Source organism: Urocitellus parryii, chromosome 2, assembly GCF_045843805.1.
Source record: "Urocitellus parryii isolate mUroPar1 chromosome 2, mUroPar1.hap1, whole genome shotgun sequence".
NCBI lineage: Eukaryota > Metazoa > Chordata > Mammalia > Rodentia > Sciuridae > Urocitellus > Urocitellus parryii.
In genome coordinates, this window is record NC_135532.1 from 220437236 (window position 1) to 220465106 (window position 27871).

The 27871-nt window shown below is 52.6% G+C and overlaps 1 protein-coding gene across 3 annotated transcripts in view; it reads right to left on the reverse strand.

Annotated features, from left to right (window-relative positions):
• Nucleotides 1–27871, reverse strand: part of Erg (ETS transcription factor ERG) — a 96175-nt gene that overhangs the window by 39808 nt on the left and 28496 nt on the right. For all 3 annotated transcript variants that reach the window (XM_026399404.2, XM_026399403.2, XM_026399405.2), the window contains exon 2: nt 10699–10916. In XM_026399404.2, coding sequence (XP_026255189.1) covers nt 10699–10916 — 218 coding nt within the window. The remainder of the gene's footprint in view (nt 1–10698; nt 10917–27871) is intronic.

Genomic DNA, 27871 nt, shown 5'->3' on the forward strand with positions numbered 1-27871 from the left:
TTGCCCAAGTCTGCACAGCTGGTGGCAGAACTGGGATTTGAACCTGGACAGTTGAGGTCCTGAGTCCAAGTTCTTGCCTCCCACATAATATGAGCTCACTCAGTCAATCCCCTGAGGAATCCCTTTCACACACACGAGACAACTGACGGACCCTCAGAAGACTCAGTTCAGTAGGTGAAAACAATATCCTCAGAGTGGCCCTGGGACAGTCATGGAGGAGTGTTACCAATGGGAACTGGGTGTGGGCGGCCACAGGGGCAAGGCAGGTTCCTAGCTGGCGCTGAAGATGGCCGTGTTTATTCAAACATACAGACGAGTTTCAATGTTTGGCCACAAAAAAAGTCATTCATCCCAATCTGCAGTGAAGTGTCATGTGTCCCTCCCCAGAACTTTACGGAGGAGCTCAGCATGGTTCATGTTCTAGGTAGATGATGGATGAGCTTTCCTAGTGTGGAAGGAAGTCAGACTGGAAGGCCCGCTGCCAAGACAGCAGAGCTGGCAGGAATCTGACTCAGACCGTGGGCCCAAGGAGGAGGGCCGAGGACCAGGGGAGGCCAGAGGGCCGGAGGAGCAGAGCCTCCGCTGCTCAAGATGGGGTGGGCACAGGCCAAGATGGAGCCTCCTGTGGCCCTCGCCGTGCAGAATCCCTCCGAGAGAGCTCATGAGCCACAAAACACATGAAATATAACGCAAGGGCTTTGAAGCCAACGAAACTTGGCATCTGACATTAGCCTTCTCACATCAGAGTCTCCCCGTGGTGGGGCAGATTCTGTCATGGAAAAGCCATAGAAATGGCCCACAGGGAGCCTCGGGCCCATGCTGCGTCTCCACGGCCCTGTGACGGTGAGTGGACCTCGCTGTCAGCGGGTGACCCAGCGTCCAGCCCGGAGCTATCCAGCAGCCACACGGAATCTGTGATTCACCCTCCCTCAGGACAGTCAGCGGAGGCACTGGGCCATGGGTCAGAATGGACTCCGGGAACCAACACCTCCTCTTCCCGGACTGCCCACTCTGTTCAAACTTGCCTGTTCTTCCAGGTCCGTCCTCTCCGCCCTCGATGCCCTCTGCACCCACAGTCTCTCTGCTGGAGCCCCGAGCTCCACTTGTGGGGTGTCCTCTTCCCTGCCCCAGATCTCTCCTCCCCAGGGACGACCCCAAGCTGGCCAGGTCCCAGCTAAGCCCTTCCTTGGCCCATGGCACCCCAGGATAAGTCAACATCTCCAGCTGTCCCGGGTGACCGGCCCTGGCTCCCCAGCTCATCCGGGACTCAACAGGGCGCCTGGAGCCCTCGACACCAGCTGCCCGGCTGCTGGAGGAGCACCAGGGCCCCTGTTCTCCTGGTCCCACGTCCAGGTGTCACTTTGAAGCCACACACCGAGCTCTGGGAGCCCACGTTGCACGTCACTCCGGCCACTCTCCCATCTGGACCCTGACTTTCGCTCATCCCCAGAGCCCCTGTCGCTGAGGGCACGTGCCCAGTTGACATCTTTGAGAGGGACAGTGAACCATCGGCTTGCGACTGAATCTCTGCAGCCAACACTGAGCTCCACGCTGTGACCCTCATCTTGGACTCAGGAAGTCACGGTTGATCATGGTTGACCATGGGTGAGTCTCCTCCGAAGCCACCTTCTTCATTCATGGGGAGGACTGAGTGACTCTGGGAGGGTGTGTGAGGACATCCCTGGGGGTGACAGGCTTCGCCAACTGAAGCTCTGTGCCAGCCAGCTCGGCAGCACACCACACGTGTGTGTATGTGGGGGGCGGTACACACGCCTGTGTGCACACGTGTGTGTATGTGCATATGTGTATGTGATGTGTGCACGTGTGTGCACATGTGTGCATGTGTGTGCATGTATGTACATGTGTGTGCAGGTGCGTGTCTCCCTGGCACCTGGCTCCTACTGCACGCTCAGGTAGGGAAGCCAGCTGACTCACCATCATCCCTCCCAGCCTGTGACTGTTTGGTAGAACTCCACATGCTCTCCTTGGGGTCTTGGGTTATCTGATGATAAGAAGGCGTCTGTGTGGAGCTGCGTGGGGGACAGGTAAAGGCGTCTTTGGCAGCTCCACCTAAAGGCCAGGGTCACTTGCTGGAGAGCCCGGCAGGAAGCTGGCGGAGACGGACACCCAGGCCTGGGGCAGACCCAATCCAAAGCCTCCCTCTGCGGGGGGCTCTCTTCTCCAGGACCCTGAGGCCGGGCTTGGTCCTCATCAGCCCAGCAGAGTGTGGATGAGAGTCCGTCGCCACAAAAGGTATTTTGGAGGCCAGACAAGGAGGGGATTGTCTGCAAGCTCCGGGGTAATTTGTGGGCCTGTTTTATTTTGGAATCTGAGGCAGTGGAAAAGCTGCTTCAGACCCCAAGCCCCGGGCGGCGGGTGGGGCCGGGCTGTGATTCACGCACAACTCGGCACCAGGGGAACCCTAGATGCTGCTCCTCACCGCTGCGAGTTATTTTTGCCTTCTCTGAACATTCTCCACACCTGGGATCCCTGCCTCTCCCCAACAGTCCTGCTCCTTCCCCTTTCTCCAAAGCAGTTGAAGACAAAATCAATCAAACCCTCCCCTCTCCCGCTCACCAACAGTCGGTCCTTTGTCTCTGGAAGGGGCTTGAGGTCTCCCTGAGAGAGTCTCATTATTTGAGTGTTTATTTCTCTTAACAGCTAGAAATGGAAGTCGGCAACCATGCCACATTGAGTTGGTGAAATCTGGGGGGAAGCACACCCTTTGGGGGCTCAGTGTTTGGAAACAGAATGTTCTGTAATAAGGCCTCTATAAGCCATGTCTTTTCAAGGAGCCACGAGGGAGCTTCAGGTTTTGTTTTAGGAACAGGCTGTGCAAACTCTGGCTACAGAAAACGCCAAAGCAGTCCCCCTGAGCCACGGACAGCACCCACCCTGATCCAGAGGGGTTTCCTTCCATCTACCCGGTGTGTTCCCCTTGTCCACAAAAAAGTGCCCCCGTGAGTCCCTTTACGAAGAGGCCAAGTTGCTACTAACTGACCAAGATGTGTGTCTACACTGAAGGCACCAGGAGGCACCCTCGAGTGGCGGGGTCAAGAGAGTGGAGCCCTCGTGAATGGACCAGTGCCTTGGCCCAGGAAGAGTCCAGTGTCCCTCCTGTCATGTGGGGATGCAGCCAGAAGCTGCCCTCCAGAAGCAGGGGGCAGGTCCTCACCAGACACCAATTTGTGCCCTGGGGGTGAGCTTCGCAGCCCCCGGAACCAGGGGAGATAGGTTTCTGTTTCTTCTGAGCCCCCCAGTGTGGGGTGTTTTCGTCACAGCAGTCTGTGTCCTCCAAGGCACTTGCTGTGACAGTACCTGGTTTGAAAGTCTCCAATGCTGCGCTGCCCACAGCTCGGAGGGTGGCCCAGCCTAATTAGGAGGCATCTTTTATGGGGATCCAAGCCAGAGCCCTGAGGCAGAAGGAGCAAAAGCAATTAGAGCTGTGAGTTCTCTGGCTCAAAATAACGCACAAAGCTCCATAGAGAAGCCAGAAAGCAGCCTCCCTGCCCAGCCCAGTGGGCCAAAGCCAGCAGGCCCCAAACGCCCAGGTGCCTGTCAATGGGAGTGTGACAAGAGGCAGAGCCCTGCCGCGACGGTACTAGGTGCAGCGGGCGGGTGGAGCATCATTTCCAACACCGAGATAGGTGGCGCGTCAACGGTCACCAGCCCAATGCGCATTCCTGAAGGCCACTCAAGTGTCAAGACTGTGGGTCCCTTGGAGAACCCTGTGAAGTGGACATAGAGGTGGGCACGGGTAGGCGACGCGCTGTGGCCAAGAACAGCAAGCCGAAAGTCAACGCTCTAAAAATCCACAACGTGAATTTCAACAACATGAATAAATAAATCAGAAATCAGAAAATTCACAGTCAGAACGCAGCGCTCACTCCTGGTCCCCCACCTGGAGTCCCTGCCAGCACAGAAGGTGCCCCGCTGAACGAGGACGCTCGAGGCAGCCAGGAGCACAGGCCTGTGGTCGGCAGCCCACGGCAGGGGGACCTGAGCCAGGTACAACAGCCCCTGGAAGCTCAGGCCGCATCCCAACACCGCCATTCCTAGATGGGATGACGTCACAGCAGGCGGTAGAAGTGTGACTGACAGTGACTCTCTGAGGCCGCCTCCTGCCCGTGGAGCCCATCACCCCTCGGCCCTGCTGTGGCCGGGCCCTGAGCATCTCTTCTTGGGCCCATCTCAGGACCTCAGGGGATCTGTTTGCCCGGGATGGACCACGGGCTCCTCCTGGCCTCTCACCACAGCAGCGAGGCCAGGCTTGTCCAGAGTCGGCACCACCCAGAGGAGGTCAGTGTGCGCAGGTGTCCAGGCTCCCAGGCCACTGGCCCGGGGGCGGGTGATGGTCGTGGAAGGGGAAGGCTACCTGGTGCGCTGCAGGATGTCAACAGTCTCCTGGCCTCCATCCCCTGGGTGCCAGTAGTGTCCCCATGGTACTCAAAACTGTCTGTGGACATGGCCAAGTGCCACCTGGGGCAGAATGCCCCCGCTGAGATGCACGGTTCCCCTTGCTGAGGCCCACTCAGCTCAAGCACGGAGGCAGGAGCACCCCCTCTCCACCTGGTGTGCACGAGAGCCAACGGAGCCCCCAGTTTCTGGGCTGCTGCTGAAGGGGGGTCTGGTCCTTCCACAGCTTGTCTGGGGCACACCTCTCAAGCCTCCAGCCCACCCTAGCCTCCTGTCTCCCCCAGACCCTGTGTCCAGCTCAGCAGCAGAGCACCCGGGCTCTGAACTGGTTCAAATCACACGCAGATACATCACCTCCCCCAGCCTCCCTCACTGCCACTCTGTGGAGACCCCACGGCCCCCGCCTCGGCATCGACATAGAGCCAGGACACCCCACTGAATCTGAGTGACATCACATCCCTCCTTTGCTTGAAGCCCCCAACCCCCTGGGCTCCCCCTGCACAACAGTTTCCAGGCTTGCTCAGTGGGAGAGGCAAAGCCCCTCAGGGCCCTGTGGTCTCTAAAAATTCATGTCCTGTGGCTCTGGCCCTTGGTCACTAAATGCCACCATCTACACCTGCATCTATACCTGCTTGCCTCAAACACTTCAGGGTGGCCACAGGGCCTTTAGCTGAGCATTCCCTTAGCCTGGAATATTCTTCTGTTGCTCAATCATGAGGCTTCTCCCTCAGCCTTTAGGACTAACGGATTGTCACTTTATCAGGGTGGCCCCCCTGGAATGGCCTGCCTCACTTTTCTCCTCACCTGCTGTATATTTCAATAAGTTTTGAAAGGCATTCTTCCCCACAGAACTTAGCAAGTCAGGATTTTTTTGTACATTTTATGGCTACATCCCTAGAACAGTGGCTGTAGAGAGTAGGTGCTCAATAAATGTTGGATGAATGAATGACTCTGTGTCTGAGGCCAAGATGGACCAATCAGGTAACCCCTTCCCATCATCCCTGTCACATTATAGACGGCACGCTTTTAAGGTAACACCTCCCAAGCACCTTGTTACCTGATCCTAGGCTGGAGTTCGGCAGGTCACACAGGGTTCCCTGCCCAGATGGCATGGGGAACAGTGCCCAAGTAACATCACTCTGCCCTGCTCAGCTGGCCGAGTGCCCTGTGGAGAGGGTCAGAGGTGCTCCTCACTCAGGCAGACACTGTCCTGGGAATGAACCTGCCCTGCCTGCTGCAGCCCCCAGTCCACTCCCTCGACAGGCAGCCGGCCCCGCTCAGGGCACCCTCTCGTTCCTCTTCCTGGATCCTGTAGCAGAGCAGAGCTTCCCCGATCTGTGCATCTGATTCCCCTGGAGAGCTCATTAAAACACAGCCTTCTGGGCCCCACCCCAGGTCCATTCAGATCCGGAAGGTCTGGGGTGGGGTCTGAGAGTCTGCACCAGGAACAAGCTCCCGGATGTGCTCCTGGAACCCCACTTTGGGAATCACTCCACCAAGCAAATCCTCACCCAACAGAATCAAGTGCTGACTGGCTCTGGGTGTTCTGGGGACTGGACGGGGAGTAGGACACGCAGCGTGGAGAACTAATTCATTAAGTTCTGACTGTTGGGAGCCTCGGGGTAGGCTGCAGGGTATTGACATCACCATGAAGAGATGCAGGCAAAGATGGAGGCTACCCGTGGTGGGCTGGCCGGGCCAGGGAGGCTCAGAGGAAGGCAGCCTGGCCTGCAGTTGCGCCCACCTGTAATGGGAAGGCAGCTTTGGCGTGGACCTCAGCTTTGGCGTGGACCTCGTCTGGGAGTGCGCTGCCTCCTGGCCTGTCTCGCCAGCCCGCAGTGGCTTGAACCTTCGGAACCTCACAGCGAACTGAGGCAGCAGCAGGGACTTGGTGGAGGCTGAGCCTCCCGGGGTTCCCTGCAGGATGCTGTGTACCATGCTGGAAAGACAGCTGCTCTGAGTTCAGCTGCACATGCCCAGTTTCCCACTGTGTGAACTCTGGGGCTTCTTTTAAATGAGGCTGGAGTAAGGGAAGGGACAGACAGGGACCCCTGAAACTGCCAAATGTGTCCTGTGTCTGCATGACTTGCAATCAGGTCCATGCCTGCAGGAATCCTGCCGTGCAATCCTGTGTTGCCCAAGCCAAACCCACAGCGGCTCCCCTGCTGGCTCACAAAGCATGGTTCCTTTCTCTCCAGTTTTTCTTTTATTATTTTTTACAGAAATTCTGTTACAATGGCGAAAGATCTCACTCTACCATTGGTATTTCACTTCAGGAGCTTGTAAGCACATTAGAGCTAAGGTTTGTAGCATTCTGCCTCTTGGTTACAAACTGAGTCCCTCCTTTTTCTCAAAGCTGGTGGCCTTTTCCTCTGTGGGGGATGCATGGATGGGGACAGACAGAGGGCTGTGCCCTAAGACCCTAGGTAAAAGCAGGTGGGTCCTGCTCTGGCCAGACAGGAGCTACAGAGAGGGCATTCCTCCCGTGGAGGCCTTCACAAAAGCTGAGTGACACACACGCAGGTCACTACACACGTGTCCCAGCAGCAGCCAGCTGGGACAACCCAAATCCCCCTTGTACTTGGCTCCAAGAGGCATACTGCTACAGGAAAGCCCGTTACACAGAAGCTCAGAGCAGGGGCAATTAGAAGTAGCTGCTGGAAGGACAAGGAGACAGGCCGGCCCCTTGGCACAGCTGAAGGACGCAGAAGGTGGCGCGTGCAGGAGCTGCACCCCTGTTGGTGCTGCTCATGGGAGCCATGCTGCCCCAGGCATCCCGCAGGAAGCCCCCCAGTGGCTGATGGACATCTCAGGACCCCACCTCCAGCCCTGGCACCACAGACGAGGCTGGTACAGCCCTGATGTCCATCCAGGGTCTCCGGGAGAAAGCAGAGGGATTGATGGCCATGTTCTTTCCATGGAACTAGACCTGTCTGCACAGGCCTGGGATGTGATCCAGGTGAGTCCCCTGACCCCTGGGTCACTTCTGACCCTCCAGGCAACGTGAGTCTGGGCTGCATTGATGAGCTGTGTGCTTTTCCTTCCTGACGCTCCCTGGGCAGCAGATTCAGAGAGACCGACTGCCCAGAGACCTCCCGATGCTCTGTGAGTCTCAGAGACCAGAGGTCCCTGGCGAACCATCAATCTGATCCTGACCCCCCAACGACATCCTGTCCAGCTAGGGGGAGTGTCTTCAATGTCAGGGAACTGGCCACCTCAGGGCATGCTATTTTGGAGATCTGAAAATAGAATGGTCCCATCACTGAGCAGCAGACACCTGGACAGAATCAGGCACCATGGTTGGCTTCTTGTGACAATGTGATTATGCTATAGCACACAGGGACTTAATCAAATGCTAATCTAGGTATGAAGACATTTGGTAAAGGTGGCTAACATCTACTATCAGTTAACAAAAAAATTACCTTGAACAGTGTGGGTTGGCCTCATAATCAGTTGAAGGCCCATGGAGATAAAGCTGAGGTTTCCCAGAAAAGCAATTCTGCCTCAAGACTGTGATGCAGGAATCCTGCTGAAGCTTCTAGTCCCTGTGCAGACTTCAGACTTGCCAGCCCTGCCGATGCATGAGCCAATTCCTTAAGATAAAGCTCTTACAATGTTCAAAGCTCCCATAGGTGCTGTTTCCCTGGACCCACGGATGCGCTGGGTCAGACTCCACCAGCTCCACAAGTCCACAGGACACGGGGCTCTGGAGAGTCAGTCCTGAGCACTGAGCCTGTCTCTTGTGCAGAGAGGACCGACACCTGTCCACACTGCATCCCCAGAACGTTCCTGGGTGGGGCATGCCACCACTGGGTGCCTGGCTGACATGGGCACCATCACTGGGTGTCACGGGCGCACGAGGCTCTGGGGTGGAAGCTCGCAGCCTCCCTTCCTCCTGCCTGGCTGAGTCTTTCCGACGGGGAGGCACATGGACCTCACTCCAGGTGGAGGGAGCTTTCTCCACGAACAGCGCCTGCCAGGCTGGCGCCCCAACAGGCCAGGGATAGGAGCAGGAGGGTGTGGCCATGCTCACTGGGCACCCACCTGCCCAACCACATCACCAGCCTCTTCAAGGCTGAGCTGTGCTTGAACATCTACCGTGAGAGTATGAGCCAAGCTGCAGCTCCAGGGCCGAGAGGAAGAGCTGAAAGGTGCCGGGCTCCCTGCAGGGAGAGTAGGCCCCAGAACACAACTTCCTGTCCCCAGAAGAGACCAGCACCCGTCTCGTCTCCCTCCTGAGCGAAGGTACATCCGGGAGCTTCCCTAGTTGCAGGGTCAGGGGCTGTGAGCTGCCCCAATATGTTTCTTGGCCGGGGTCAAGTTACCTGTGCCTAGGCCCTGGGGTCACCACCCAGGCCAGACAGGTTGCCCAGGCCAGACCAGGACGATGAGTGGACCTCAGCCACCAGCCCTGGGACTCACCAGACTTCCCCTGCACACAGCATGCTCGTCTTATGCTGTTTGATCAACCCAGAAGTAGCACAAGAGAGCAGAGGAACCCTTGTTTCTGAGACACTGTCCTCGCCTTCCTGCTCCTTCTGCTCCTGGAGGCTGGCCCTGTGCAGACTGGCCTTCCTACATGTGGGCCCAGGCCACAGTCTAAACAGCAGGCCAAGGCACGGCCATGCTCACTGTCAGGTCCTGTCCCTCTCCGTCGCCACCCACCCTCTCCATGCACACCCACACAGGTGCACTCCCCACAGGTGGACATCAGCCTCTGAGGAGGAAAAGCGTTAGGGCCATATCTTGTTCTTGGTGTTCCCAACATGAGCACGTGGGGACGGGACCGTAGGACTCCTTCCGAAAGGGACTTGGCTCTGTCACCATCTTAGCCCCACCCCCCCTTCTTCTGTATAAACATTTCTGCTTTCTGTAGAACTTGACTGCACCGAATTCTTTTAAGACTCAGAAAGTATAATGTTAATGATCAGAAGAAACAGTCTCTAATCCGTAGAATTTAGCACAAAAACATTTGCTCAAAGTTACTAACTTCCCATGATTCTGGTGTCCTGGGCCCTCCGCCTGCCCTTTCTGCCAAGGCCCTTTAGAAATGCTGGGACTCATCCCTCCTGGGGACCTGGGAGGAGCCCACCTCTGTTCCACCTGCAGGACCTGTCACAGGACATCCATCACTTAAGTCACTCCCACCTTCAGGAAGTGCAAGCACACAGCAGCAGACTTCTGGGAGCCCAGGCCGTGCAGGCACCTCCTGCCTCCCCACGTGGAGCCTTCAGCCCTGAGCTGACATTCCCCATGGGGCACTATGACCTGGTATGGCTGACCCTGCACCATCGGTCAATGCCAAGGTCTCCAGGGCCTGGAAAGCCTGGCACTACACACACTGAACACTAAGACATACACAAAGTAACAAAGAGGACTTGCTACAGCGGTGGGCACTCAACACCCTGCTTCAGCCCAAATTCTGAGCCCCTTTAAATGGTACTTCTGGGTTATCATCCCTGTCCTCAGCCACCAGCTGGGGACAAGCATTCGTCATGGGGCTGCTCAGGGGCTGCTGGGCTGCTGGATATAAAAGTACCTTCACACAGCAAAGCGCTAGACAGTGGGAACCATTCTTAGGATGCTACGGAGAAGGGTAGATCAGGTGACTGTTAAAGGAAATCACCTTTCTTTGTTTTGAGATCTCATATTCTCTTCCCTGAACGTGTCTGGGAAAGCATATTGTAATGAGAGTTAATTGGACTTTTCAAATGTACATCCAAAGAAATGCTTTTGCGTGCTGGGGACAGGTGTGCACCAGATAACACAGTCTCAGTGACAGCTACGTGTTCATGACGAACTCAGGAAACAATTATGGGAGCCTGGCGTTAAGTGTGTGTTAAAATGAGGGAAAACCAGCCTGCATGGGGAGGGGGAAGCCGCGGGGAAGGGTGGAGAGGGGTCAGGGCTGGCCAAGTAGACTCATCAGCTCAGTCAGGTGGCTTGGACACGGCCTGGCCACTAGCTGACACTGTCCCTCCATCAAAGTGCAAGACGACACTGTTTTCCAAGTGATAAAACCTCAGAGATCAGTTTTGCCACATGTGGACATGGCCCCCTCCCCGAGAGCCCTCATGCCTGGGAAGGAGAACCGAATACGCCATGTTCAAAGGGAGCTTTTGGTCTTACAGCCTCTACCCCCAACACGAACCACTGCAGAGCACATTTTCCCCACGACACCCAGTATCACCGTCCAGGGGCCTCCCCGTCTCAGCAGTCTGAATAGAAGCGGGACAGGGGTGGGGAGAGGGGGTCTGGAGGACAGGCCAGCTCACTCCTTACCTTGAGCCGTTCACCTGGCTGGGGTTGCACTCCATCTTGATGGTGACCCTGGCCGGGGGTTGAGACAGCCAGTCCTGCTGAGGGACACGCGGGCTCATCTTGGATGTCTGGCCATAGTCACTGGAGGAGGACGCGGTCATCTCCGTCTTCGCCAGGTGTGGCGTTCCGTAGGCACACTCAAATAGCGACTGGTCCTCGCTCACGACGGACAATGCTTCCTGGAGGCCCAAAGAGACACAGATTCAGGACACTGCCGAGGACAGTCATCTAAAGCTGCTGTCTACAGAGTCATCTCAATGGGGACACCACGTTTCAGTTAGTTTTTATGGTATCCACGACTACCTTTCAGAAGGAAAAGCACCTGGGTTTGTTCCCGCCAGACTCTGCGGGTTGGCCTAGAGGCCCGGGAGGCAGGTCCCCACCACCCCAGGCTCGGCTGCTGCAGAGCAGCGAAGACCACTTTAATCTGAACTCAAGGAAGTTGAATTTCAAAGGTCTTCGAAGACATTCAAGTGCTTGTGTCATGATTTGACAAATGCAATCTATAATTCAAACAGACAGGGTACAGAACGGGCGTGAAGAGTAAAAAAGAAATGTAAAGGCGGACACCGAAGCATCTGGCAAAACTGTCCCATTCCCAAGAGATTTGGAGGAAGAAGTCCTTCGAAGAAGGGAGGGGAGGCGGGAGACCAAAGGACAGCTAGACAGAGGTACGGATTTTTCCACTCTACATTATTAGTTGGAGTCGAGTTCCAAGTGGTGCTTCTATGATGGCAAACATCTGGATGATAAATGAACCAAAAAAAAAAAAAAAGAAAGAAAGAAAGAAAAGAAAAAGAAGCTGTGAATTATCCAGATGCTTCCAAATACCAGGATGTTAAAATATCTGGATCAGTGAAAAGCTCTTTTTTTTCCCCCTCTGTACTTTCTATTAATATCTTTGCTCTTCTGCATGATTTGATGAGAAGAAATAGAAATTTGTCATGGTTGGATCATTTTTCTATGGTTTTGAGTCAAACAAGTGGTTAGTCTATGGCTGTGTTTATAGTCTACAGCCAAATCAGCAAAGGCAAATGGGATTGGAATTTCAACTACTTGAATGATCTATCGCATGGCAACTGTGCAGAGCAATTGCGAGACAATCTAATTTTGGTTTCTATAACACACACAAGGAACCTCAGGAGAGGGCTGGTTTTCACCTCGTCCCCTGGTGTCCTCGCCCTCCTCTGGGCTCAAGGGAACCAAACGTCAGCTTGGCCATATTTTTTAATGGAGACTTGGAGGCAGCGGGGACTGGGAGACCTTCTCTCTCCCAGGATCCAGAAAGGCCCAAACCTGGGCTTAAATCAGCCGGCCAAGATCAAGCGGGGAGCTGTGTGATCATCTGCCCCGTCTGTCCCCCAGCCCCAGAATGCCCTTGTCCTGTGTGGGGGCTGGGGAAGCGTGTTTGAATTGGCTTCCTCCTCGCTCTTTGAGCTGACTGGGATGCCAGCCAGCAGCGGTGGCCTCCCTCCGCGGCCTTCTGGGATGGGAACCTCCGGAGGCCTCAGAGCCATTCCGTTTACAAAGCTGCCGCCCTCCCTGCCTGTGCCCTGCCCCTTGCCCTCCACTGCCCAGGCCCCAAGCCTTCTGCCAGATCCCCAAGGGCCTGACCCACGGCACCACGAGTTAGCCAGTAGGAAGAACCAGAGGAATGAGCTTGAGGGTCGGCTCCCAGGGCAGTGCCTGTGCAGGGACGCCACAGCCTGACCCCATTGGAACCCCTGGAATCCCAGCCCCGCGACACCCTGAGAAAGACTGAGGTTCCAACAGAGAGACACGCTCTCCCCAAGGCGGCTGTGCCAGCCAGAGCCAGGACCAGGCAGAGGGGAGGAGAGCAGGGGAAATGCACCACACACTCACACCACGCGCTGCAGGGACCCAGGTGACCCACGGCGAGGTGGTGGAGGGGCAGAGGGCAGCCTCGACGCTCGGGGAGCGACCTGCACCCCTCTCTCTCCTGGTCACAGTGAGCGAACGAGGACGCCCGGGCTCAAGCTCACAGGCGCAGGGTTAAAAGTCAAATCGGCACCACAGACGAAGTGGTCTTGCTGAGCAGTCAAGGCCAAAATGAGAGTTTCTTCTGCCTTCGCACAGCAGCGCTGAGCAGAGGGTCTACCAACTGCCAACAGAAAACAAGGCCGAGGCCGCGGCCTCTCCCCGGCGGGCGGCAGACCCAGGCAAGGCGCCGAGGGAATAACACGCTATGTAATGTTGGCTTTGGCTCTCTGGTGACAAGAGGCATGAATGCATGTGTGATTTATGTCAGAAGTTGGCAAAAACAGGTCACATATACCAGTCGGGCAAAATTTTAAATTACAGAATTAAAAATAAAAGGCCTTCAACAACAACAAGACAGGCAATAACTTTAAAATATTAGCACTCCCCCAGATAAAGTAAGAGATTCTTCTAAACAAAGTCACTGGCCAAATACTGTAGCACAGTACTGGGGGGCAGGGGGGACCAAAACATTCAAAGTAAGCCTAAGCGTGTGCTTGTGGGAAGGACCTGTTCTCACATCGGCAAAGAGCCCGCTAAAGAAAGGAATCAAAGTTAATAGAGATCGATTAAGAGGGCAGAAAACCTTACCGGGGCTAGCAGTGAAAAAGGCAAAGTTCCCTTCTTTGAGAAGAACCTTAAAATTCATCTCAAAGTTGACTTTGCATAAAAATGAGGGAGGTGCTCTAATTCAGAACTTTAAAGCCACCCTTCCGTTGCTTTGGCTGACAAAAGGGGAAAGGTGCGGCCTTCAAGGAGACTTCAGGATGAACATTTCAGAGAGGCTAAAAGAGAGCCCACATTCTGAACAGAAGAAAGAAATCAAAAAGCACAGCCCTGAAGTGATGATTCTGAGTTCACAGAGGCCGCCCAGCACCCAGAATTAGCTGCAGCCTGAGAAAATGGAAGGAATGAACAGATTCACACACTCCCACCACCGAAGCCATTTTCATGGGGGGAGACAAAGAGAAGACGAAGGGGTCTTTTCCAGAAACCTGTTTCAACAACAATGACCACCAGAGTTAAACGCTAATAAACCAGCCGCAGAGCCACAGGGCTCCTCGGTTCCTCCTCCTGACTTGGCTAGATGGAGGTTTATCATCCACTTGTGAAGTCTGAATGGCCAAAGCCCCCATAGACATTCCCCGCCGGCCAGCTCCAGGACTTCAAAGGGGAGCCGCTCTGGGATTACAACCGGAAGGGGGTGCAGAGCCTGGTAGTAACCAGGAACATGTGAGCTCCCAACTCCTGCAGGGACTCCCTGCTGTGGCTGACGGGCCCCTGCTCCCTACCTCTGTCACCTGGCCTGTCGCCTACCTGCCCACCACCTGCCCACCTGCCTGCCCAGGGTGTCTGCAGTCCCTAGTCCACAGGAATGTTCTTCTTTCAGAACCTGCAGACAGCCACGGGGCTTAGGATCTGCAAAAACAACCCAAACCTGACAGAAATGAGGCACAATAACCTAATATGCCGACTCCACGTTCGTATAAAAAGACCTGAACTTTAGCCTGGTGTGCACCAGGGCGTGGAGGTGTCTTTCTGCAGCTCCAGGGAAGTTGGGGGTAGTGGGATGTAGCAAGTGGCTGCCTCCCAAGCCCATTTTTTATGGACTTAGGAGAAGCACATAAATTCTAAGCGAATCGACCCCAAACAAAAGGCACCGCTGTGTTAGAATCCCAGCGTCGACTGCTTCATTTGAGCACTAAGACTTCAGGACCATGTGAGCGCCATTCAGCTGGATTGTATTCCATAGTGTAAGACTGAAGTGAGTGTCTACTTTCAAGTAAGTGAACTGAAGGAGAGCAAAGCATCCAGAACACTTAGATTAAAAAGAGAAACTAAAGCAGAAAAACCGAGTGGAACACAGTCCGTGTGCACACTGACATTCCCAGCAGCAGGAGTTCAAAGATCCCCGTGCAATGGATCAGTGTTTTGTTAGGTTCTTAAGTTTCAAGTAAAATGTTAGAAAATCAGCATTTGGGCCCAAATTTGTTTCTAATTTGTGATCCCCAAGGCCCATAAAAATACTACATTGTTAATACAGAGAATCCATCATGCTTAAATTTGCCTGAAAACCTGGGAGTGGCCAAGTGTTGAAACTGAGAAAATCTTAACAAATGACCAGCTGTCCCCACCGCTGGGCAAGGAAGGGCCATTGAGGGAGGGGGTCTGTATGCACTTTTCAAAAGTGAGCAAGACGGTCAGGGGGAGACTTGGAGAACTGGATTCCCAAGTCAGTCTTCCGTTTCCTTAAGTCTCATGAGCCTTAATTATTTGATAATAAGTAGAAAAATGATGTGGAACAAGCATTTTAAGATCATGGTTGTGCTTTAAAACGCTGATCTTACAGAGGTGCTTGCTCTCCCAACACAGTGTGGAGACGTCGGTATTTCTTCTCTGATGGCAAGCAAAGTAGTGGCCTATGTTCTCACCTGGGTCATCTTTTAACCCTTATAATAGTTTAAAAGGCCGTCGTCCCCCTGCCCACAGATGAGAGGGCAGGATTGGGAAGCGAAGCAGCATCACAGTGGGGGGAGGTGGAACAGCCTTGTCGGTGGAATGCTCCTCCCCGGGCTGACCACCAGCCACTGTCTGGGGTAATCAGAAGCAGGAAGGTGGACCAGGGGACACTCCACAGCTGGCTTCCGATGCCCTGCCTGGTTGTGGCTGTGAACACAGGAGATGGAGCCAGCTAGAAAGAGAGTGGCCAGTGGAGAAGAGGTGGAAGGAGAAAAGGGCACAAGGCGCAGAATCCTAGGATCTGGGCTGGATTCAAGGGTCAGGGCCCTAAGTGGAGAGTGGAGGGTCTCCCGGAGCCCAGGAAGGAGCCTGCTAAGCCAGGCCTTCCTGAGCCTCAGGCCCCGAGTGCATGTAATCCCTGGGGAATGGTTCAGACCAACACACCTGTCTTGTGGTTGATCAAATTAATTATTCAGGCCCAAGGAGATGGCCACGTGTGGGATTCACAGCAGGTGGATGGCTGCCCTCTCTTAATGAATGATACACAGGAAAACAGGCAGGTAGGGAGACCATCTGTGAACACTCCAGAGCCCGTGCCACACGGGGGACCTGGGACGGATGTCTGTGGACCCAACAGGACTGGAAAACTACTCATTAGCTGTCTCAGCCCACCATCTGAGGTTTCTCTTCAAGGCAAAGCACAGCAGATGCTTCTGGAAAGTCTGGTTCCTAATCACATTTGTAGAAGGAAAGAGCAACACAAACCAAAGCAGAAGCCCCTCTGCCCAGGAGCCCAATGGCATCAGCCCAGTGGGGATTCCAATCCACCGCCTTGGTACTTCTCCAGTTCCAATATGGCAGCGTGAACCTCCTCTGCCCAGGGTGTCTGCTGATTATGACACACGGCCCACAGCCCAGCAGTGTGAGTCCAGGACGCCTCGTCCAGCTGGGCATGGGCAGTTTTCTTCCTGCTAGATGTTCTTTTCTTAATTCTTGAGAGGAGGAAGCATTAACTCAGATATCGAATGCAGCATCCAGCTTTGTGTTCACGTTTTTCTAATTTAACACATTGCTATTTTAGTCTTTCAAAAATATAAAAAGTCTTGGATTAACCTCAAAGGAAAAATGTATGTAGGCAAATGAAGTCCATCTAAAGAGCCTATTTATCCAATGTGGTATCGCTTCAGTATCAAATGATTTTACAACTCGCTATACCAGCCCAGTGCTGGGGATGAGACTCAGGATATGTTTGCACGTACACACACACACGCTTGCATATGCACACATGCATACACACATACTATGAACATGTATGCATATACAGATGTATACACACATATACCTCATGTGTATATATTAACAAATATAAAGATAAGGAGATAATCCTTATTATCTTTATTAATGGAGCACTTTCATATATTCCTTATCTTTAAGGCAATCTGCGCCCTCCAAGATAGATGTTGCCTAAATAATACAGAGAACTTGAATTCTCACTTTCCACCTTTGCCTGTTCCTCTCTTGTCCTGCAAGGCTTGATCTCCTGCTTCCGCCAGGACAACCTTAGCTCAGACACCTCCTGCTGCTCTTCCCTGCTCTGGGCTCGTTTTCTCTAATGGGCTCTGGGCAGGCTGAGCTGGCCCCTGGCTCACACGACTTCTCCCCTGACCATACCTTTATTGAAACAACCATCTGCAGGTCCTGCTTCTCTGTCTTTCTAAACCAAAACAGTTTCTTGACATCACACATCTGCTGATGTTCATATTGATCATAGGACTGAGTCAGGAAATAATAGAGAATCCCGTCATGATTCTCTAAGTGGAGTCCAAAATTTCCATCATCCAAAGTAGCGGGGACACACGTTCTGTGAGATGGGCAATTATGGGGTTTAGAGGCTCGCTGCAGTCGCCCCCCGCCCCCCCCCCGACACCCCCATCATGCTACCATGGAGCACGACACTGCACTGCAGGCTTCGATTTAAATCCCCGAAAGTTTGAACCAGGAACTGCATTGGGAAACCTACAGAAAAGGGTAAGAAAGCCCTGGTAGAAAACCAAATTTTCCCAAGCAAAAGGAGAAGGCCCGAATTCTGAAAGCAGAAAGCCTAGAAATATTCTGAAAGACCGGCGCTTCATAGAAAGCTTTCAGGGAATGGTCATGCTCCCCATCATGAAACGAGATTTAAATGAACCTTGGGGAATTACCAGCCTAGTGTCACAGTAAGTCCCCTCTGCCATCTTGGGGCTGTGCACGCTCTCCAAATGCACACAAAATGCAAATGAGCTGGGTGCATTCAGCCCAGCCAGGGGCATCTGGTCAGTTAAGGATGGTGTTTGAGGAGACCCAGGAAGTTAGCCCAGTGCATAATGTGGACAGGCACCCCTGGAGGGTCACGCCATACCCTACTAGATGCACGACTTCTTTGTCTTTATGAATCAGTTAAAATAAATTTAACTTAAAAAAATGAGTTTGATGTTAATACCTTCTCTTTCCTCTAGCAAAGAAACATTTTCCTCCCACCATAGGCTTCCTTTGGTTGTTGGAGATGAACAAGAAAATGCCAGAGCATGAGCAGAAGCACCCTGTTACGATGTTTTAAATCTGAGCAACAAAAGGCCATCTCCGTCCTCCAGCTCTGCCTGCCTGTGGGGTGGCTGGTACTCTTGACTTTGACACTTGTTTCTCTAATCATTGCTGTCAGGTCACACTCTGAATATTCATACGAAAGCCTTTATTGTAACTCGTTTTAAATAACCCATTTGAGATGGAAAGCTTTCTGTTTTTGTTTTTTTAAATCACAAAGCTTCGCAGAAGCATGGAGAGGCACTCAAATGTCGTCAACGATGACGTGGCAGAACAAAAAGGTCCTGGGTCTGGAGTCGGGGCCTGGGTCAAGCTGGACCCTTTCCCTCTGTGACTGAGCCCCTTCCTGCTCCAAGCCTGAGCTTGCTGGGAGCCTGTGAGAAGTGTGGCCTCTGGGCTGCAGCCCTGCTGGGGGAGAATCCACTTTATAACGTCCTCAGGTGAGGCTGGTGCACCTGGGCTAGCGCCACAATTTCTTCAACTGCGAAGCTGGCTCAGGTCGCAGATGCCCAGCTCCCGAGCAGCTGGTTAAATGGCCCAAATGAACTGCTGCATGGAAAAGGCTCGGAAAGCCTTAATATTAAATTTAAATGACTATCACATAGGAAGTTGGTATGACTGAGCCAGAGTCTTCGCATGGCTCAAGGCAGGATTCTCCATTTCTAGACATTTTATTCTAATAAGCCAGATGCCAGAGGATTATGCAGTCTCCTGTATGCCAAGGTGGCTTATTCTTCCTAAGCGTTGAATTTTAAAATTGTGTGTCTGTCTGATTGGGGAGGAAGATTATGTTGGATCTTTCATTGTTAAGAACACACATGTCACTTTGGCCCCGTGTGACTCAGACGTTGTGTCCCCTGGTTCAGTTCTTTCATGGGTTTCCAGCTGCAATTTCATACTGATGTCAATCAAACAGAGGCTTCGTGCGGGAAGGGATGGATCCTGGTGCATTCCCCAGCTGCTGCTGGTGTTCTCTAGAAAACCAACCAGGCTGGGTAAGTAGCTCAGCAGCAGAGTGCTTGCTTTGCATTCATAAGGCCCTGGGTTCAATCCCACAAAGAACCCAGGGCCACCAAAAGACAGAAAAGCAAAAAAGAAGAAAAAAAAAAAGAAAAAAAAGAAAAAGAAAGAAAAAGAAAAGTCAATGGGTAAATGAATGAGCAGTCAGTGTCCTTAGAAATCACTCTTTTTCCCTAGAGGAGCACATGGCACACTCTTGACACTCCTCAGGGTCCTGAAGGAAGGTCTTCTCTCCCAGGGTGGATGGTCCATGATGCTATTGATCAATTTTCCCCTAAACGTCTTGGGATTTTCCATAAACTTGTAGAAGGACATGTTTCTATGGCAGCTTTATGAAGAAGTTCACGGCCCCATTCTACTTTTCTGATTTGGGGAGTTTGCAAGCCCAGGTGGAAATTCAGATGATTCTGGTTTTGAGGGGCCCAGAGTCTGCTCAGAACATCCGTCCAAGGCTCATGGAGAGACACAGTCATGTGCATCATTCCTCTCTGGGAAGGGTCCCCTCTGCACGCCAGGCAGGACGGGGTAGCCTTCCTCTGGTCTTTCCCGTGCTTGGCCTTCTCAAAACACACATATGCTACAAATACAGTGTGCTACACATCTGGAATGGGTCTCCTCCATGAATCTCTGACACATGGATTCATTGTTTTCGATAAAATTCCAAGTATTTTATTCATGAGGAAATTCTGGCACCATGGAAAACCCTGGCAAGCAGAAGAGAAGCAGCAGATGTCCTGGCCTCCACCCATGATTCTGTCTCTCGTTCAGCTAATGTTCACCAGGCATCTCTCTCAGGCCTTCAGACATCTGATCCAAAATTTTCCATATGGAGGTATTACAACAGCCTTAACTTTTTAAAGAATTGATGTCATTCCCCCAAGATGGGTATCAGGCCAGCTTCAAGATGCAGGTGCCCGGGGGACATCCAGCAGCAGCAGCCTGAGCACAGGACACTGGTTGGAGAGCCAGCAGCTCATGGCTCGGCCACTCAGTGCCCCTCCTGTTCTGAGGCTTCTACCTCCTGAGCTAGTAAATGAGGGTCTGGTCTCCTGACCTTTCCTAAGGTTGCTTTGTGCACCAGAATGACATCTATTCTTTTTAGCCTTCTTCTGCCACACCAGCCTACAACTCCCCCTTTGACATCTTTGAGCAGATTCATAGATGGGTGGAGATCTCTCGGGCACAGAGGTGCCACTGTTTGGTTGCTGTGTGTGGGGGTTAGAGGTTAGTTAACTGTAGGCTCTGCCCACACTGTCTGCAGATTTTAATTCCCCATGTCCTTGTGGACATCTTATTTTGTGTTAATGGCAAGAAGTCGGCACTTGAGAGCTGGTTTTTGTCACCAAATGTGGTTGGGAGCCAATCTCCTGCCTGGGGATGCTGTAGCTATTCTGTGTGCAAAATGCACCAATCATAAGAACGTCTGGTTCTCCTAACAGGAAGTCTCGCAGAAACTGGGGCTCTCAGAGGAGGAAGTCAACACTGTTGACACAGTGCTCTGGGGATCCCTCTTCCTTTTCATCCAGTCCCCAGATAATGATGCTCACACAGTGTAGAGAGCGTGGGCAGAAGTGGGTATTCCCATTTTCTTAGATGCTGATCCCCACTGTGGAGAGAGCGAGCCCGTGCTCACCCCTCCAAGGGGCCAATTCCTGCCAAGCTGGCACTTGGTCTCCATGAATGATGGCCCCTCCCTCCCCAGGGCCAGGAAGTTAAGCCAGTGCTTTGCAGAAGATTTTCCAGCACATAAATCTTACCCAGTTGTTGCACAGGAAGGTGACCAAGTAGCCAGGGTGTCAAAACCTTTGTGAATGCTCTGCACCCAGCTCACTCTTCTCCCATGAGGCAGTGTGAGCACCAGTCTACACCCTGTCGTCCCAACACTTCCAATGCACCAATAATCGGGTTGCTGCACTTGATTTTTATGACTCTGGGTGTGATGACCTCAACCCCCAATGCATCTCAATTATAAATGGTAAACCTGCCTGATAATTCCAACCTATGCATGCATAGATCATGCCCAGCGGGGCTCTTGTGCCTCTGGCTTAAGCCTCTCTGAAAATCCATCTGCTTTGCAAGTCACAACTGCTCTTTAAAATTCTGTGGGTTCATTCATATGGAAACCAGTCTGCCCTGCAGAACAGCTCCATGGCCTGAAATCTCAGTGATGTTCCACGAGGGTCTCTGACTGTCTCCTTACTGGGGATCTGTTCACCACACTCACCTCCATGGAGGAGGCACGTATGGACATATTTACCACCTCTCTTTTCCGGGAGTAGAGGAGGGAGTTCTAGGGCTCCTGGGCACCATGATGCAAGTCCTGAGCAGCACAAAGACACCTGCTGGTGGAGGGGGACAGGTGAGCGGTGTCAGTCACCTGCCAACCAGGCCCTGTGGTCTACGCAGCATTCCCTCCTTTCAGAGCCCACCCCTCAGCTTGCACGGTGAGCCCAGGGGATCATCTGCTTATGGGAGCAGCTTCCCTAGAATGGAGGACGCTGCATTCCTGACCTCTAGCCTTCCTGGCTTGCACTCAGGCTACCAATTTGTAAACAAAGCTGTGCTTTAGACTAATTTAAAATTAAAACAAGGTGTAAAGAATTGAGGCCCTGGAAATCAGATAACACTTGTGCCACTGTCTTACCTTAACCCCGAAGCTCCTGATCTGAAGAAACCCAGCCGACCAGACCACCCAATGCTCCACCCCTCACCCAGGCCCGGGGACCGGTGGCCACGCTGGTGCTCACGGCCCTGACCTCCAAGGCTGGGACTGTAATGACGAATTGCTGCAGATCCAGAGTTTCCACCAGCATGGTTCGCTTCCCCACATCGACCCAGGAAGGATTTACCCGGGATGGTTCTCTTGATTTTCACACATCATTGTCTCTCCCTTTGTACTTTGCTTTTAAGCAAATGAGTATCTGTGTTTGGGTCCTGGTGTAGGGATGGGGTCGGTAGCTGGTGGTGCATGGGGATGCTGTGGGGCCAAAAAAAAAAAAAAAGGGACCAAACTATGGGTGAACCATCAGCCCTTCATTTTCTCAAGTTCCTCAGCCACAGATTAGACCAACAGCAAGTCATATACATATATATATATATATATATATATATATATTTTTTTTTTTTTTTTTTTTTTAATTGCATCTCTAGTAACATGTATGGACTTTTTCCTTTCCATGTCATTATTCCCTAAACAATCCAGGACAACTGTTTACTCAGCATTAACATCAGAGTAGGTATCCTAAGTAACCAGAGATGACTTAAAGTATGGGATAGGTGCTTAGGATAGGTGCCAATGCTGCACCCTTTTGGGACTTGACCATCTGAGGGTTGGGTCCCCAAGGTGATCCTCAGATACCCAAGTAACGAGGGAGGGCTGTACTTATGAAAATATTTTATGACGGAGTTTTCATCTCCCACTGGCTCCTCAGGCCTTGCAGCTGGTCCTGATGCTGCCCTCCTGGGACAGACAGTGGGCTCCCCACAGCCCCGCGCTCCAGGCTCCGGGCTGGCCCCTCGTCGTCCACCCAGGACCACTGAAGACCGTCAGCCGCTCTCCTTTCCCACACTCCTTTCCGGGCTGCGGCACTGCTGCCCTGGTTCCTGACAGCCCCACCCCGGCTCCTGCACCTTCCCTTTTCCTCCAAGGACCCTCCTGGGGCACTTCCTGCCCCAGGCCCAGGCCACCTTGGGTGAGCTCCTCCAGTGACCTCAGCACTGTCACCTCACACAGCCTGTCTAGTTTCCAGGGAGAAAGTGCTCTGGAGGGATGGCAAGCGGGTGCCCTGTAGCTTGCTAGGTTTCACCCCCCTTCAGTCGCGGTGACCCAAGGCCCCATAGGTGTAAGCACCAGAGGACAAGGTCCAACACAGAGGAGGGGCAGTCTCAATGGCAACTCTAATCGTGTCACTGTGTTTAAGGTGGCACTTGATTCCCCGTGCAGACTCCAAGGCAATCCAAGGGCTTGGTCACCACCAGACTTTCCTCTGGGGACAATCTAGCACATCCTCAGTCAGCTTGGCAAACATCTTTGCTTCTGCTACTCTGACAACCTGAAGTTACCACTCGGCTTTGTTATCACCCAAAGACTGGTCCTTCCACACCACACGGAGCGGGACCCAGTCAGCAGTTCAAGACCCTTTCATTCAAAGAGGATAGAAGTTCGCATCATAGGAAAGTCCTCTAATCTCCACTATAATCACATGTCCCCACCAGGAATGACAACATTCACTTACTCATAAGTTAAACAAGTATGTCCTGAACACCATTTATAATCCAGAAACTTCTAGGTGTTTCTACATGACATCAATTACCAAAAAAAAAAAAAAAAAAAGACCCCCGTGTACATAAGGCTTGTATTCTGTCAAATGCAGACAAGAGATACATTTTAATAATTTTTAAAATTCAATCAAATTATAGAGTCAATGAGAACCTTGTTTTTGAAGTCGGCCCTGTGGACCAGCAGTAGCAGTAGCAGGTGGGTCCTTGTTAAATAGGCAGAACCTCAGCCCGGCCCAGAGCTACTGCATCAGGATCTGACTTAACCAGGTGGACAAGGAGAGCCACATGCAGGTGAACTCCGAGAACCAGGTCAGAAGATGGTAAGTGTGATGGAGGAAGGCCCAGCCGCGAGGAGGCTGGGGCGAGAGGGGCGGGTGGGTGTTCCTCATGGTGTGGTCAGGGTGGTCCTCGTGGAGGGTGACTGAGGGACTTCAGGGGAATCTGCCTTCCAGCTCAGGCCAGGGGTGGGCACTGGAGGTTGAAGGGGGAACACTGGGATCAGGAATGGTCAGGAAGGAAGCCTTTCGTTGGCGGGAGGGAGAGCGTTGCAGCAGAAGGTGCAGGGTGAGCCAGGTACGGCTGGGCCCAGGGCCTTGCAGGCCTTTCCAAGGACTGCTCTTGTTTCTCTGGGCAGGACTCTCTTCAGCTGTCTTGGCTAAAAGCCCAGAAATTGCCTTCTTCTGTGAGACGTACTAATATTTTCCACCTCGTTAGGGCTCTGCAAAGAAAATTCTTTCTATCTTTTAAGTTTTATTATTTTCAAACCTAAACGCAATCAGAATGTCCACAGTATGCTCGCCATGTGAACAGCAAAAGCCACACCTAATAAAATGTTATGGCCATGCCTGCGCCACGTGCAACGGGAACTTCCATTCATTCTCACGCACAGGAATGCTGGGAACTTTTCATTCAGAATCTACGGCCATTTGTAAAGGACTTGGCACACACAGGAAGTACCTCACCGAGTCCACCTGCCATCCACTCCTGGGAAAGGGCAGCCAGGGAAACTGACCACAGCAACCATCCCTAGCCATCCAGGCCCTCATCACTGCCAACCCCACGACGGCGGTGGGCGTGAGGCTGCAGGGCTGCAGGGCCTCTGGGTGGCGAATGGCCACTGTGGGGTCACTTCCTTCCTGCTCACTGCGCACTGGAGCGAAGGTTTACGATTTGAGCCGTGATGCAAATGGCCAGCTATTTCCTCTTTAAACAAGATGATAAACGTTTAGGAGAACCGTGCACCGCTGTGGAGAATTCCAGTTCTCAGAGCTCCGACTGCAGAAGGGGCCTGCTAGTTATTGAAGGGCGGCTTGACCTCTATGGTGGACCCTTCTAGGAGTCAGCAACCTGGGCCTCAGAACTGCCTTTGAACCCAGGTTCAGCATCTCTTGCGCCATCTGTGCAAGTGCCCCAGGCTGGGCATGAGCAGCATTTATTGTCTCACAGTTCTGGAGGCTGAAGTTCAAGGCCAGGGGGTCAGCACAGCAGGTTTCCCCTGAGGCCTTGCACCTTGGCTCGTAGCTGGCCACCGTCCCCTCACCCACCTATGCGTCTCTGTGCCCCAATATCCCTTTCCCCAAGGACACCGGCATACTGGGTTGGAGTCCACTCACCTGACCTCATTTTAACTTAATTATTTCTATGAAGATTTTAACTCTACATAAGGTCACATTTTGAGGTGTTGAGGGTTAAGACTTTATCCTCCAAATGTATGAGACACAGCTGAACACGTAAGAGTGTGTTAGGTCCCGGAGGGTGGAGGTCATGTCCCACGGTCACTGCTACGTGTCCCCACCCAGCACAGTGCCAGTTACCACGCTAACCACTTCAGGCCACTGCCTCTGAAGGTGTGCTCCAGGAGCCCCCTGGGGTCCCGAGGCCCCGAGGCAGAGCCGGCCCTCACTGTGGTCAGCTTGCTGTGTCCTCTGCTTTTCCACTCTTACCCTGGGGGAGGCGAACAGGAAGCTTCCCATGCCATCCTGCAGGACAGCCCCAAGGACTCCGCCTCCTGCAAGGCCAGGCATTGAAGCCATGTGCCAGAAAGGACAGCAATGCCAACTCTCCCCCCGAACGTTTCCTTTGGATGTAGCTCTCATAAAAATGGGACAGCTGTGTTAACATGCAATGGGTTTGTCATCGTCACTTTTAAGTGAATTCGTAAGTCAATGTTTTAAAACCCCTAGTTTTAGCAACAGGTACAGCCAATATAAAGACATTTTAAAGAGACTTCAGGGGTCCCGAGACCATTAGGTTGAGAGCACTGCTACAGGGAATTAAAATGTGGCTGGGATCCAGCCTGTCCTCCCTCAGGTACCCACAGCCTGATGGCAAGAAGACACTGCACAAGAACATATAGTTAGCAGCAACGCACTGCGAAGGGGACACTCACTGGCCTTTCCCTCAAGTTGACAACAGAGAGCTCTCAGCAGGGGAAAAGCCAGTCTGGATTCTTCCAAAACAGTGCTTGTGATGTGTTAAACTTGGAACTTGTGTGACTTAAAGTCCAGGAGTGGGAGATTGGCATTTTTATGCACCCCAATTGCTGAGTGCTGGCTCTCGACTCTTTAACCCCGGGAATAATTTACTGAAGGAGGGGACTGCCCACTCTCCATTATCTACAAAGCACGAACATCTGTTTCCCCCTGAGCCTTCTCAAAAGTGGCGTGTCCTCTGGCAAAACAGGAGGCAGGTCTGTCAAGGGGACCCAGAGCAGCAGGAAACAGGCAGATCATAGACGGCCTGACTGCAGTTAGCTTTGCCTGTGAGTCAGAGGTAGCTTGAGAAGCTGGTCCCTGGACTCCATGCCCAGCGCCCAGCTTGTTCATGTCGGTGTTCCTGGTGCAGCTCAGGTGAGCAGGTGGCATGCCCTGGGTAATGTCAAGGGCAACTTGAGGTTTTTTATTTTGTTTAATTGTCAAGTTGTTCTAATGTTTAAATTGCATCCTATACTCGGACGCTAGAAGATCCTTCCTGTTTATGTGCTTCCTGGGAACTGCACACACCTGTCTCATTTTAACACCAATTCTTCTAGTATTTAACCCAAATAATGTCCTTGGGTATCCACTGTGGGCAGAGAAACACAGTGGGCCTTGGTGGCAGTGAAATAAAGAGGGTTTCTCCTCTAAGTCTGTCATTTTAGATTGTCATTAGTTTAATATAGAGGGACAAAAATACACTGGAAGAAGAGTCAGGAAACTCGTCACTATTAGGGGATATCAGCTCCTTATGGCTGTGATTTATTTATTTTTTCCAGTTTTTGGAAAAGGCGCACACACAGCTTGCACACCCAGTGAATATCAGTCCCATGGATTCCTACATGTGGATGCTAAGAGTTGGCTGTGATTGACCATCTAGATGAAGGATGAAGGAAGGCAGGGTGGAAGAACTGGAGTGCGTTGCACTGACCCTTGAAGAATTGCAGGAACTGGGCCCACAAGGGGCATCTCTGGATGAGGGCCCATGAGGAGAGGCACGGAAGTAGGACCATCCCCTGTGAGTGAGGACCCTGGGTGGGGCGGGAAAGCTAGGGACACTCAGAGGGGACCCGTAACCTGGGCCCAGTTCCCAAAGGCCTGGGCTGCCTCCCCCAGATGCTGACTTCTGTTCTGCCCACAGTGCGGGCGGGTGCTCCCTACTCTTACATCTTCTCACTCCTGATCTCCCCTTTCACATCCTTCCTCTCCGTGATGCAAACGAGACTGTGGCTAGGTAAATCTTCCCTAAGAAGCTAAGAGTGCATCCGGGCGGCATCTTCTCCATTGAATCCATGGCAGTGACTCAAATGGGGAAAAACCTGAACACCCGGACAAGCCTTCTGGGAAGATGTGTTGGGAGGTTAGTGGCTCAAAGTCCCACGTTGCTTGCTAGTTCTACGCGTGACCCCGCACATCCTTCTCTGCCTTCTGGGAACGGAAGCCTAGGGAAACCTGGATTATCCAACCCTAGGAAGTGAGGAGGAAGTTAGTTAGACAAGAAAGCTAGACTTAAAATAATCGTGCTCTGTGTTAGTAGGTTTTTGTGAGTTGACTCACACTTGAGGTTTTCCAGTCAAGTTTGATATACAAAGAGACTGTCCGACTTTGGGGGAAATGAGGCATTCCGGGGTAAAGAAGCCAGTCTGCACACTTACCTACTGCACACTTCCACCTACAGCACACTCCAGAAAAGGCAGAACTGCGGAGCTGCAGAGGGTCAGGGGCTGCTACCACTGAGTTAGGGAGGGAAAACAGCAGAGCACGGAGGACTTTCAGGGCAGGAAGACGGCTCCATGTGACCCATAAGGATGGGTCCATGTCATTAGACATGTCTACGACCTATAGGAAGCACAACACCCACAGCGAGCCCTGACGTGATCTGTGGATTCTGGATGCCATGTGTGAATGCAGGGTCCTCGACATCATCGGGGTTCCCTGGTGGAGGTACAGAGAGGGGGGACACTGGACGGAGGACAGGGAACACACGAGGACTCTCTGTACCTTCTGCCCAATGTTGCTGTGAACCTGAAACTGCCCTGAAAATAAAATCTATGTGAAAAATGAAGCACTGCCACCATTCTGTGAGTTCTGCCCACTTGTGATGACAGCCCTACCCACTTTAGTTTGGTTGACCAGCACTGACCATGTTGTGGATATATCACCTGCCTCAATCCTGTCCCCTACAAAAAACAGACATAGAGGGTGACATAAGGAGGGGAACAGCCCCTCCCTGGTTCCCACGTGGCTCTCCAAGGAGAAGCTGAGGCCCCCTGCGGGTCCTGATGTTGACCCTGCAACTCTGAGGACCACAGCACAGCTTT